Source organism: Octopus sinensis, linkage group LG30 (genome assembly GCF_006345805.1).
Source record: "Octopus sinensis linkage group LG30, ASM634580v1, whole genome shotgun sequence".
In the NCBI taxonomy this organism is placed as follows: domain Eukaryota; kingdom Metazoa; phylum Mollusca; class Cephalopoda; order Octopoda; family Octopodidae; genus Octopus; species Octopus sinensis.
The window spans coordinates 2,773,861-2,788,860 of NC_043026.1; the positions used below are offsets into that span (position 1 = coordinate 2,773,861).

The 15,000-nt window shown below is 40.4% G+C and overlaps 2 protein-coding genes across 2 annotated transcripts in view; one reads left to right on the forward strand and one right to left on the reverse strand.

Annotated features, from left to right (window-relative positions):
* LOC118768486 (putative uncharacterized protein DDB_G0282133) overlaps window positions 1-15,000 on the reverse strand; it is a 389,663-nt gene that overhangs the window by 186,993 nt on the left and 187,670 nt on the right. The gene's annotated exons all lie outside the window — the stretch shown is intronic.
* LOC115226294 (eIF-2-alpha kinase activator GCN1) overlaps window positions 1,567-15,000 on the forward strand; it is a 156,044-nt gene continuing 142,610 nt past the window's right edge. The window contains exons 1-2 of the mRNA XM_029797282.2: window positions 1,567-1,645; window positions 12,700-12,817. Coding sequence (XP_029653142.1) covers window positions 1,625-1,645; window positions 12,700-12,817 — 139 coding nt within the window. The 5' untranslated portion in view covers window positions 1,567-1,624. The remainder of the gene's footprint in view (window positions 1,646-12,699; window positions 12,818-15,000) is intronic.

Here is a 15,000-nt window from a genome sequence, read left to right on the forward strand (position 1 = left end):
GAAGCCATTCCTCTTGGCTAACATTTCTACCCTAGGCAACTGGCTAACTGTTTGGCTCCCTCTTGACATTGTTGCATGTGTGTGGGGAAGCATGCCTATACGTCTCTGTTATGCAGTCATTTGAAAGCCCATCATATGTGTGTGTGTCTATCCTGTATAGGTTTTTAGACGGAGAAGAGTAAGAAGCTGTTGGAGCTTTCTAGTTGTACGTCAGTACAGAGTTTGCATTGAAAAGAGGAAAGAGGACTTATGGAATCTTAGCTTGGGAGTGATGTCCAGTAGGTCTATTTCGAAGGCCTTGAATTCTTTGAATCTGGTTGGGAACCGTATGTGTTGGCCTCAGAGGATGGCATGGCTTCGTCATAGAAATAAGCCTTCAATCTCATCTGCCTTATGAAGTCAGTCAATTTTTTCTAGCAGCATTTTCATGTAGACCTCATTGGACGGTGCTGGAATATGTTTTGTTGAATAATTGAAGCCGTAAAGTTCCATGTTATCCAAGAGATGGCCACTTTCATGAATATCTAGGTTTGGTGACCTTTATTAGACACCCTGCATCCAGGCCACAAGTCGATTGTCAGTGGATCATATATCCAAAAAAAAAAAAGCAAGCATACTCTAAAGAATAGAACAGTAATATATTATATGAAGTTAAATATATGTCTGGACATGGTTTTGCCCCCACAAAGGACTAAGCTTTAGCGACAGCTCACCAGGGCTCCATGCAGATATGCATAGACACACACACACACAAACACACATACACATACATATATATATACACACATACATACATACAAACATACATATACAAACACACACACATTTATGTATATGTATATGTATATATATATATATATATATATATATATATATATATACGTTTCCGTCTACCAAATCCACTTACACGGCTTTGGTCAGCCCGAGGCTATAGTAGAAGATACTTGCCCAAGGTGCCATGCAGCGGGACTGAACCCGGAACGATATGGTTGGGAAGTAAGCTTCTTGTCACACATACATATGCATGCATGCATACACACATATACACGCAAACACACACATGCATACATACATATGAATATGCGTATATATGTAAATACAGACATATATATATATATATATATATATATATATATATATATACATATATACACACATATATATATACATATATATATATACATAATATATATATACATATATATATATATTACATATATATATATATATATATATATATATATATATATATAACATATATATATATAGAGAGAGAGAGAGAGATATATAGATAGATATAGATATATATATATATATATATATATATAGAGAGAGAGAGAGAGAGAGAGAGATAGATATAGATATATATATACATATATATACGTATATATATATAATATATATATATATATATATATGTATATATATATATATATATATGTATATATATATATATATATATACATATATATACGTATATACACATATTTATACATACAAAAACACATGCAGATAGATAGATAGAGGCATCTACACGTTGCTACTACCATGACGGCGGCGACGACGGCGAGAGAGAGAAACTCCGTCCTCAGCCCCTCACGTCATTTCATATTGCACAACCAACATGGCCGAACGGACCTCTCCCGTGAGTAAATTCCCTGCCTACTTTGCAGCCCTCTGGCCGTGTCCCGAGGGCGCTGAACCTACTTCGAAGTTGACAGCATACATCTAGGAACACTCAGCTTTTCATCGGTGTATATATGTCTGTGGAATCTCTCTTATTTCTTGCACACATTCCCCATATTTGTAGCTTCTTCGACGAAATTTCTCGCTTCACCTCTGCACCTTTCTTCTTCTTCTTACCCAGAATTGCTTTCAGTTTCCTATCAACCCTTCATATTCGCCTCCCTGTATATACATACATACATATATATATATATATATATAATATATATATATATATATATATATATATATACATACACATATATATATATATATTATATATATACATATCTCTATATATATACATGTATGTATGTATATATATATATATATATATATGTATGTATGTATGTATGTATGTATGTTTTATGTATATATATATATGTAATGTACGTATAGGAAATGTGTGTTTGTCATGTTCTGTTGATGTGTGTAAATTTACGTCGCTTCCTCTACGTGTACATGTATGTATATTAATGTGTGAATATGCATCTATATTTTTGTGAGCATATATGTGTGTATGTATATATTTCCGTGTGTGTATATATATATATATACACATATATATATATACATACACATATATATATTTATATACATATACACCTACACATGCGTACGCGCACGTGTGTATGTACGCATATGTGTATGTATATATATATATATATGTTTTCACACAGACACGCATATGTGTGGATTTAGCTAACTGTTGTGTGTGTATCTGTCCAGATATAACATGTCCCTTACATTTTACGTATGTACGTATGTATATATTGTTTGTATGTTATCATTTAACGTCTGTTTTCTACGTTGGTTTAGGGTACACGGTTTAACAGTATCCCACGAGCCTCGGGGCTGCGTCGTAATCTGAACCCATCTACCCACGCACCGTTCTGCTCCTTTTTTGTTTTGTTTTTTCTTCTATCCTCTCCATCTTTGCAGCCACTATTCTTCTCCGTCCCTCAATATCATAGCCCTTCATTTCTAAGTGTAGAGGTTTTGTATTGCGATTTACGTGGCGCCCCGGGCTGGTGCTGACACCACGGAAGTCAGCACTTAGCACTTTCTCTAAAGTGGTTGGCATTAGGAACGGCATCGGGCTGTATAAACCATGCAGCAAGCGGGCAGTGGAGCCTAGTCCCGTCCCTCTTCATCGTCGCTGCCTTTTGAATCATTCAGTCCAGGTCAGCTTGGGAAACATGTCAAACACTCTTTTACTTGTTCCAGTCATTTGACTGCGGCCATGCTGGAGCACCGCCTTTAGTCGAGCAAATCGACCCCGGGACTTATTCTTTGTAAGCCCAGTACTTATTCTATCGGTCTCTTTTGCCGAACCGCTAAGTGACAGGGACGTGAACACACCAGCATCGGTTGTCAAGCAATGCTAGGGGGACAAACACAGACACACAAACACACATACACATATATATATATACATATATACGACAGGCTTCTTTCAGTTTCCGTCTACCAAATCCACTCACGGGGCTATAGCAGAAGACAGTTGCCCAAGATGCCACGCAGTGGGACTGAACCCGGAACCATGTGGTCCGTAAGCAAGCTACTTACCACACAGCCATGTCAAACACTGGTGACTCTTATATGTAAGTGTATGTGTGTGTGTATGAAGGTAGTCTGCTCTGAAACAAAACTTGACCACTTCAAGCACAAATATAGCATTAGTTCCTCAAGGGAGAACAAAAGAGCAGTGATCTGGGAGATGATTAATGGTGAACCGGTTCACCATTACCATCTCTCAAGTTTGCTGAATCTTTTTTTCAGTGGGGGAGGTTGCCGGACATCCTGCTTCTTCTTAATGCGTCATGCTAATCCGGCCACTTTCAAACTTCTCAAATCCACTCATACCCCATTTGATAACTGGTACTGGTGTGTTTACATCTCTGTAACTTAGTAATTCATCAAAAGGGACTGACAGAATAATTATCATCATCATTTAGCGTCCGCCTTCCATGATGGCATCAGTTGGATGATTTGAGTGGAGCCTGCACCAAACTTCTGCGTCTGTTTTGGCCAGTTCACCTCTTCCATCTTGCTGAATCTTCTCATCAATGGAGGAGGTTGACAGGTGCCCTGCTCCCTCTTTATTCATCACACTCCGGCCACTCTCAAACTTCTCGAATCCACTCATACACCTTTCTACGCAGCAGTGCACTGTCCCCCATATTGTGCTAAAAGCCTCCGATGAATTCCAGCACCTGACACACCTTTCGACCAGAGAAGTCGGATCACTGCTCTTTGTTCTCCTACGGTGCACATTGCTAGGGGAGCGACCATTCTCACACTGTAAAGCCAGAAAGGAAAATGGTGTGACGAGGGTCAAACTTTGATCATGTGACCACAACAGCACCAACTATAAGCATCATGCACAGAAGGCACTGTGACTATAATAAGGACATGGCAAAAGTGTGGATAATTTTTGACATCCCCATACTCTCTTTTACTCTTTTTTGGTAAGCAAGCTACTTACCACACAGCCACTCCTGTAAAAATGAATGCTTATTTTACTATAAGTATTGTAAAAAAATCCTGTCAACAATACAATAACATCCTTTCCAATATAGTATATATGTATGTATCCAATTGTGTGAGTGTGTGTGTATACACATGTATATACATAGGCATTTGTGTATATCATCATTTAACCCCATAAACATCGGTTGATGTAAATTTATGTGTGCTGTGTCCTCGCTTTAAATCAGATCACAAAAATATACGCAGCCCTATCTGTTGTGGTTTTCCACCTGTTTGGGTACCGGTTGATTTAAATATCCGTTATCACTCACAGAATCGGTAAGAGAGGCCACCGTGCAAGCTCCAAGGAATCCGATAGGTTTTTTTTCTTTTACTTGTTTCAGTCATTTTACTGCGGCCATGCTGGAGCACCGCCTTTAGTCGAGCAAATCGACCCCAGGACTTATTCTTTGTAAGCCTAGTACTTATTCTATCGGTCTCTTTTGCCGAACCGCTAAGTTACGGGGACATGAACACACCAGCATCGGTTGTCAAGCAATGTTGGGGGGATAGACACTGACACACAAACACACACATATATATATATACATATACACGACAGGCTTCTTTCAGTTTCCGTCTACCAAATCCACTCAGAAGGCTTTGGTCAACCCGAGGCTATAGTAGAAGACACTTGCCCAAGGTGCCATGCAGTGGGACTGAACTTGGAACCATGTGGTTGGTAAGCAAGCTACTTACCACACAGCCAGGTTTGTTAGACTCTTCATGCAAACATTTCCAACTCAGTTGAAGACTTCTTCACCATGGTAGCATAGAAGCAACAGCTTTGGCGCTTACACCACCATTTCCATTATGACGTCCTGTCAAATTCCTTCACGCTCAGCAAATTCTTCTGCTCCTTCATGGAATTTCCAGTCGTATCCATTTACAATTGTTTCATTGTATTTACGGTCCTCACAAGGATGACAGTTTGCATAAATAAACAGTGCAAGCTTTGAAGCGATTGACATAGATATTTGCCCAACTGTTGTTGAGCACTAATTGTTGATTTCAGCCACGATGATTACTGTCAGTGCTAATTTATTGCCAGATAAAAATCCGTTGTCTTGGCCGTAACATCTGTTTTTCATGTTGACATAGGTTGGACAGTTTGACAGGAGCTGGCCAGGCAGAGACTGTACCAGGCTTCACTGTTTGTTTTGGCAGAGTTTTTACTGCAGGAGGCCCTTCCTAACACCATCCTGCTCCACTGAGTGCTCTTTATGTGGCACCAGCATTGGCAGGGGTCAAGATCCTTTGAGGGTGGAGGTGGCTTTGTGCCAGGGGATGGAAGCTTAGATCGTGACAGGAGGACAAAAACAGGTGTGTTGCTGAAGAGGAGATACATGGTTACCTAGTCAGAGAGAGAGAGAGAGTGGTCAAGAAGGAGGACAGAAACAGGTGTACCGTTGTAGATCCAGTTACCCAGCCAGAGGTACATATATGTGTGTGTGTGTGTATCTTTGCGTCTCTGTTTGTTGCCCACCATCGTTTGACAACCAATGTTTGTCTGTTTGTGTCCCCATAGCAGTTTGGTAAAAGAGACCAAAGAGTAAATCTTGGGATCAATTTCTTTGACTAAAAAACCCCTTTAAGGTGTTGCTCCAGCATGGCCACAATCAGATGACTGAAACAAGTAAAAGAAATGAAAGAGAGTTCCATAGAGAACCCAAACTTCTAGTCTCTAAACATGGGTATTGTACAAAGTGTTGGCATGCTTTTGGCAGAGAAATGGGTAATTAGAGTTAATTGAGATAGTCAGAGTGTGTGTGATAAGATAATTAAGCTTAGTCTTGGAAAATGTAATGGTGGCATTTCTGCAGAAGCTCCTTGGTCAGTTTGGCAGATGAACAAAAGGACCAGTTTTACACAGCCCTTTTCAAGATTTCCTTGATGCTGGATAACGAAGATGTTGTTATTGCAGCTGGTGACTTCAACGGTCATGTTGGACAGCATCCGAATGGCTTCCGTCATGCACTGGAAGCTATGTTTTGGTCCCAGAAACGGAGGAGGAACAAAGCTCTTGGGAGTTTTAGGATGTAAATCTCTTGATCTGCAACATTAGCTTCAATCATCATCATCATTGTTTGACCGTGGTCGAGACAATCGAATTTACTGTGTTACACCAGACTTCACGGTTCATCATGGCATTATGGAGGTCCTGTTGCTGGATGCCTGTATCCCTGGAGATTACATCAGGGTAGGAGAGTGTGCACCCTCTGGTATTGCGAGTAGATAGCTTCCAGAGGAGAAGAGTAGAAATTGCCTCGTTTTCAGCTCTACAACAATGTCCAGCAAACTGGACTCTCCTACCTTTCACAAGAGATGACACAGGTGGTAGTTTCCCATATATTTGCATTTTGGTTGGATGACGCTTCCACGAGAGATTTTGAGCTCTCATAAGAAGGCGAGTGTAAGTTCCATCCAACTGCCTCTCAAGCTTCTTTGATAACGTCCAGGTTTCTGAGCCATATAGTAGAATTGGTTCAACTGTGGCTTTGAAGATTTCAAGTTTGAAGTCTCTACTTAGATTTGATGACCAGATCTTATGCATGTCATTACAGGCTGACCAGGCCATACCCTTTCTAGTTAGCTTCTAGAAACCAGCCAGTCACCTGATTGCCTGCCAGTCTGTTGGGCACACAGTCCAGATTGATTACACTGTCACCAGAAAGTGGGATGTGATGCGCTTCCTGGGTGAACAATGTTCAACCTTACATAGGTTAGTAGTTAGTGACTTCGAAGTTTGGGGAAAGGAAGATTTGGAAGCTTGAGGGGTCAGTGACCAGTCCTGAATTTATAAAAAATACTTGTTGAAGGATTTGATGGAAAGGAAGAAGAGATAAAGATAAAAATCATAGAGTTCCTTCAGGGACAACCTACCAAAGGGTACAGGTGAAATCTGGAGCTGGTACAGGTTCCAACCAAACGGAAGATGAGAAGGTGATGAAACAGTGAGGTTGACAGGGAAGAGACAAGTTTGGAAATAGTGAAAGAATGCAGGGCTGTGAAGTCAAAACAAAAAACTTTGACTCCTTTTTATGTAATCAAGTGAGTGTGGTCTGCATATCTCATAAAGCATATGCATACACTTGGACTTTGAGTCGGCCTGTATCTTATAACAGCTTTATTTTAACCCTTTTGTTACTGTATTTATTTTGAGATGATCTGTGTTTCTTTCAATTACTTTAAATATAACAAAGAATTTAGTAAAATAACTTAGTTGTCATTAAGCTAGTGTTAGGAACATAAATTGTGACTAAGGTTTGGTGGAAGATTTTAATTTAAAACTAATGCAAACAAGACATTTGTACTCAGAACCAGAGGTGGTTTCAGCCGGGTTGGTCATGAAAGGGTTAAAGAATAAAGACATTGTGAGTCGGAGTGAGTATGGTTTTACTGACTCCAGCTACCCCTTAGTTGTTTTCGACTCTGACTCCACAGCTTTGGAAGAATGAAGGCGGGAGATATAGAAAGACGCTAGAAGAGATCATAGTTTGATCCGTTATGATGCTGAAAGGAAGCTGTTTACCAATGTAGCAGAGAAAACCGAGCTGTGATGAGAAGAAAGAATAATGGTTTTGAAAAGAAAGAGGCATCAAAATGTTACTGTGAGCATGAGATGAGAATCTTCCTGATGTGGACCCAGCAGAAGGAGCTACTGTCCTAGTTGGCAGCAGCATGATGGATAAAGTCATTAGGGATACGAAGACAAAGCCATTGCCCCCCCTCCCAGGAATTAGTTCTGTGGTGCTTAAAATATTTGGTAGAACAGGATAGAAACTAGTGACTCATAGAGTTGATCAGGCTTTACAGGAAGGTGTCATCCGCAGCGACAGGTGTAAGAGCATTAGAGTCAACTGTTACAAGGGTAAAGGAGATACCTTCGAGAGCAATAGTATAAAGGTACCAAATTAGAGAAAGGGGTTTCTAGCCTGAATAATTTGGAAGAGAGTTGGCGTAGATGAGAAACGCTTTGGTTTTCTGCAGCACTACAGATGCCATCTTCCATGTGAGACAACTGGGAGAAGTATTTGACCCTTTCATTACCAACACAGCTGAAAAATTTGGGGGCTTAAACAACCCAACCTGGCTGAGCGAACCCATTGACATTTAAATGTGAGTTTCTGTGCAAATCTCGTTAGTACGTTCATGAAAACACATGATTTCACTTTGTAAATAGTCAAGTTAGAGTATCTGTCATTGTTTGATGTGATAGCCAAGCTCTGCAAATTTTGGGAGATTTTTTTTTCCACATACTTTCTTTGGTGAAAATTTTTCAACTTTTAAAATGGATAAACTGTTTCATGCTGTGGAGCAGTGATTTGAATCTGAGGGCTTTTAGGCAAAAAATATGGAGAAATCAAGCAAATGTTAAGCTTGTAAGCTTGTTTGAAGTGATCTCTATGGAAACCAACTATTATGCAGAAAGTAAACAAACCAAGAAAAAAAGATAGTTTGTGGTTTACCTGTAATTAGAGTCATTTTGAGACAAAAGTTGTGCAATAGGCGCAGGAGTGGCTGTGTGGTAAGTAGCTTGTTTACCAGCCACATGGTTCCGGGTTCAGTCCCACTGCGTGGCACCTTGGGCAAGTGTCTTCTACTGTAGCCTCGAGCCAACCAAAGCCTTGTGAGTGGATTTGGTAGACGGAAACTGAAAGAAGCCCGTCGTTTATATGTATGTGGGTGTATGTTTGTGTGTCTGTGTTTGCCCCCAACATCGCTTGACAACCGATGCTGGTGTGTTTATGTCCCCGTCACTTAGCGGTTCGGCGAAAGAGACCGATAGAATAAGTACTGGGCTTACAAAGAATAAGTCCCGGGGTCGATTTGCTCGATTAAAGGCGGTGCTCTCTTCCGTTAGCTCTTCTATAGGTCATAACTAGTAATACTTCTCAGTATAGAAGTTACTTAGACAACCATACAGGAAGCAGACAGCATTAGGACATTCTCCATGCAGCTCTGAACGTGACAACAGCAGTCATGTATCTATTGGTATAAACAATTCCTGCTTTGTGTGTGTGCGCTAGTGCCACGTAAAAAGCACTGAGTCCACTCTGCTGAGTGGTTGGTCTTAGGAAGGGCATCCAGCCATAAAAAACCCTGCCAAAAACACTGTCACCATGGGTCACCATGATGAGTGCTTTTTACGTGTCACCATTACGAGTGCCTTTTACGTGTCACCGTGATGGGTGCATTTTATGTGCCACTGTGACGCGTGCCTTTCATGCGCCACTGTCACAGGTGCCCTTTGTGGGTCACCATGATGAGTGCCTTTTACGTGTCACCGTGATGGGTGCATTTTATGTGCCACTGTGACTGGTGCCTTTTATGCCCCACTGTCACAGGTGCCCTTTGTGGGTCATCATGATGAGTGCTTTTTACGTGTCACCATCATGAGTGCCTTTTACGTGTCACCGTGATGGGTGCATTTTATGTGCCACTGTGATGGGTGCCTTTTATGCGCCACTGTCACAGGTGCCCTTTGTGGGTCATCATGATGAGTGCCTTTTACGTGTCACCGTGATGGGTGCATTTTATGTGCCACTGTGACTGGTGCCTTTTATGCCCCACTGTCACAGGTGCCCTTTGTGGGTCATCATGATGAGTGCTTTTTACGTGTCACCATCACGAGTGCTTTTTACTGTGACGCATGCCTTTTATGCGCCACTGTCACAGGTGCCCTTTGTGGGTCACCATGATGAGTGCCTTTTACGTGTCACCGTGATGGGTGCATTTTATGTGCCACTGTGATGGGTGCCTTTTATGCGCCACTGTCACAGGTGCCCTTTGTGGGTCATCATGATGAGTGCCTTTTACGTGTCACCGTGATGGGTGCATTTTATGTGCCACTGTGACGCATGCCTTTTACGCGCCACTGTCACAGGTGATTTTTATGTGCACAGTTATGGGTACATCATACAGAATTTCTGCCAGCACTGGTTTGTCCTGATCACTTCAAGTGGATGGAACTTGAGGAAGACATGGGACGAAGTGTTTGAATGCTGATCCTGAGTTGTTCTACCTGTCTGGCTCCTGTCGACCGTCCTACCTATCCATGCTTGGAAGCTGGATGTTAAACAATGCTGGTAGTGATGGTGATGGTGATATTGTGTGGTAAGTAGCTTGCTAACCAACCACATGGTTCCGGGTTCAGTCCCACTGTGTGGCATCTTGGGCAAGTGTTTTCTGCTATAGACCCGGGCCGACCAATGCCTTGTGAGTGGATTTGGTAGATGGAAACTGAAAGAAGCCCGTCTATATGTATATATATATATATATATGTATGTGTTTGTGTGTCTGTGTTTGTCCCCCTAGCATTGCTTGACAACCGATGCTGGTGTGTTTACGTTCCTGTCACTTAGCGGTTCGGCAAAAGAGACTGATAGAATAAGTACTGCACTTACAAAAAGAATAAGTCCTGGGGTCGATTTGCTCAACTAAAGGCGATGCTCCAGCATGGCCGCGGTCAAATGACTGAAACAAGTAAAAGAGTATATATATTTATGATGATTGCCGCATCTTGCCGGATGATAGCCATCTCACATTCAAAAGATGTTGAGACATCTCTGTCTCATTGGATTACTGGTTATTCTGTCAATTTGTTGCTTATTTATTCCTACCCTATTGAATTTATTGTGTACCTTTGAACATTTCAACGTTGTGTTTGTATATTTTTAGAATGACATTGTAAGTTAGGAGCGAGGAGTCTGATCTGGTCAGTTTGAACATAAAACAGGTAGAATATTTGGGCTGGATTATGGCTGGCCAGATTAAATGCTAATGGATTAAATGATGAAAGCTTGTCCAACACTTTTGCTCCTCTGTCTCTTGGTCACCATTAAAGGGTCCAGTGACTGGCAACTATTTTGGACTACAAGTTTTTTGCCAGAATACCTTTCTCTTAGAAGAGCTGCCTTCCCCATGGCTTTGTCAGAAATATCCAGAACCTCCTTTACTCAGAGAAAGTTTGTTTAATCCTTTAGCATCTTGTAATGATTCTGCTTGTTTCTCCTTTACTTTGTCCTCCGTAACACTTTCACATGATTTGTGAAATGTGTAAGTTTTTTCTTTTAACCCTTTCGTTACCGTATTTCTGTTGAGATGCTCTGTGTTTCTTTCAATTAATTTTAAATATAACAAAGAATTTAGTAAAATAACTTCGTTATCATTAAGCTAGTGTTAGGAATATAAATTGTGACTAAGGTTTGGTGGAAGATTTTAATTCAAAACTTTTGAAAACAAGACATTTGTACTCAGAGCCAGAGGTGGTTTCGGCCAGATTGGTATCAAGAGGGTTAAAAACACCTCTACATTTGGGCAGATGGACATTAGAAGGAACTGAGAGGGTGTGAATTGAAGAAAATTTAGGCTATTATTTCTAGCATATAGAGTGACCACAATGAGGTCTCCTCTCATGTCTTCTGCTGATTATTTTTCTTCTTAACCCTTTTGTTACCGTATTTCTGTTGAGATGCTCTGAGTTTCTTTCAATTAATTTTAAATATAACAAAGAATTTAGTAAAATAACTTAGTTATCATTCAGCTAGTGTTAGGAATATAAATTATGACTAAGGTTTGGTGGTATATTTTGATACAAAACTTATGAAAACAAGACATTTGTACTACAGAACCAGAGGCGGTTTTGGCCAGATTGGTATCAAAAGGGTTAAACTATACCATTGAACATTTGTGGACCCGTTTCCTCACAGTAAACTTGTCAGTTTATAGTTTTCTTGTTAGTTTTGCCTTTAAATTTTTTGCTTTTCTAGCGCCCACCTTTTATATTGTGAATCACAATCCTTCTGTTGATGCATGTTTATATTTATGTACACATATGCACAGGAGTGGCTGTGTGGTAAGTACCTTGTTTACCAACCACATGGTTCCGGGTTCAGTCCCACTGCGTGGCACCTTGGGCAACTGTCTTCTACTATAGCCTCAGGCCGACCAGAGCCTTGTGGGTGGATTTGGTAGACGGAAACTGAAAGAAGCCCGTCCTATATATGTATATATATGTATGTGCGTGTATGTTTGTGTGTCTGTGTTTGTCCCCCTAGCATTGCTTGACAACCGATGCTGGTGTGTTTACGTACCCGTCACTTAGCGGTTCGGCAAAAGAGACCGATAGAATAAGTACTGGGCTTACAAAGAATAAGTTCCGGGGTCGAGTTGCTCAATTAAAGGCAGTGCTCCAGCATGGCCGCAGTCAAAATGACTGAAACAAGTAAAAAAAAAATATATATATATAGTTGGGCATAAAAGATAATCCTCAACCTTGCCGCCAAGGGTCGCATGAGCAGGTGTTCAGAACTCCCGACAGCATCGCTCTCAGACTTATTGTTCCCCAACAACAAGCAGTGACACACACACACACTTATATGTATACAAACAAAATATTCATCTGTCTGTCTTACCCCACCCATATGTTTATTGTTTTAGGAGACACAAGTATTAACAGACGCAGACATCCTGAAGAAATTTGCCCAGAAAGTTACAACATCGAATCGGAATGAGAGAATTGAATTACTAAAATTGGTTAAGAAGTCAGCAGCCAATGGTAAGTGCATACTTGCAGACATCCATACAATCATACATCACCGTGACCGACCAGGCTATCAGATGTTGCTACACATCGCTGGTCACAATGCGCTTCGCATTGTTTTAGCCTTCAAATGATGCCACCCCGCTGGCTAAGCGAGCAGGCCAAGAGAAGAAAGGGTGAGAGAAAGTTGTGGCGAGAGAGTACAGCAGGGATTGCCACCACCCCTGCCGGAGCCTCGCGGGGCTTTAAGTGTTTTCGCTCACTAAACACTCTCAACGCCTGGTCTGGGAATTGAAACTGCGATCCTACAACCGCGATTCTGCTGCCCTAACCACTGGGCCATTGCACCTCCGCACACACACACACATATATATATCATCATCATCATCATTTATCGTCTGCTTTCCATGCTAGCATGGGTTAGACGGTTCAAATGGGGTCTGGGAAGCCAGAAGGCTGCACCAGGCCCAGTCTGATCTGACAAAGTTTCTACGGCTGGATGACCTTCCTAACACCAACCACTCCGTGAGTGTAGTGGGTGCTTTTTACGTGCCAGACGGGGCTGGTAAACGGCCACTGTCGGATGGTGCTTTTTACGTGCCACCGGCACGGGGGCCAGGCGAGGCTGGAAACGGCCACGATCAGAAGGCGCTTTTTACGTGCCACCAGCATGGAGGCCAGTTGGGGCGGCGCTGGCAACGGCCACGATCGGATGGTTCGCTTACTTGCCACTGGCATCACAGCTGCAATTTCCATTGATGTTGATCAACTTCGATTTTGGTTCTGATTTCCACTTGACTCAACAGGTCTTCACATACATACAATCATATATATATATACACACACACACGCATCTATACAAACGTATATCGTCCTTTAACGTCTGCTTTCCATGCTGGCATGGGTAAGACGGTTTGTCTGAAACTGGTAAGCAGAGAGCTGCACCAGGTTGCAGTCTGGTTTGGCATGATTTCTACAGCTAGATGCCCTTTCTAATACCAACCACTCCAAGAGTATAGTAGGTGCTTTTTATGTGCCAGTTACTTGAGCGCAGCATCGGCCACAACTATGATTACACTTGGTTTGACAAATCTTCTGAAGCATATATATATAATTAGCATTTTGATTATTCTGTCTAATTTAATGTTTATTTATTCACGTTGTTTTGAATTAGTCCTGAATGATTTTGGGATTTCAATAACATGATGGTTGAATTTTAGAATGAGAATATGGGGTTGGCGTGAGAAGCGGGATCTGGCCAGTTTGAACAAAAGACCAATAAAATATTTGGGCCGGACATGGCCCCCTTTGAATTAATTATCTATCATCTCATAGTTTTGAGATTTCAATGATGTGATTGTTTATGTTTAGAATGACAGTGTAGGGTAGGTGTGATAAGCCAGATTTGGCTGGTAAAGGGTTAATAGTAAAGGGTTAATATATATACAGATTTGAATGTGGGCTATATATATATATATATATGTGTATATATATATATATATATAATAAATATTAGGGAATAAATCCAAACTTACAGGGAAAAATTAGATTTAGGATTAAATCCAATTTTATAGTATAAATATATTATATTATATTAAATTAAATTAGAGATAAAACCACTATTAGGCAAATCAAACAGTGAAAAACATAAGCCAATACATAAAATTAATTTTAAAATATAATTAATTAATAAATAAAATAATATATAAATATAAAAATATACATACATACCTATATATATATATAAAATTTATAAGATTAAATTATTTAAATAATTTTTTATTTTTAACTTTTATATTTTAAAATTAATTTTATGTATTGGCTTATGTTTTTCACTGTTTGATTTGCCTAATAGTGGTTTTATCTCTAATTTAATATAATATAATATATATGTGTATATATATATATATATATATATGCACACGGAGTTAAACGATGATGATGATGATGACGACCTTATTTTTTGTTCTATTTTCAACCAAAACTGTTTGATGAACAGAAACGCAGAAACGTAACAGTTTTTGTGATGAATTTACAGCTTTATTATAAAGTGTGTGTGTGTATATATATATATATATATACATTCATATGTATGTATATATATATATATGTGTGTGTGGAGGCGCAATGGCCCAGTGGTTAGGGCAGCGGACTCGCAGTCGTAGGATCGCGGTTTCGATTCCCAGACCGGGCGTTGT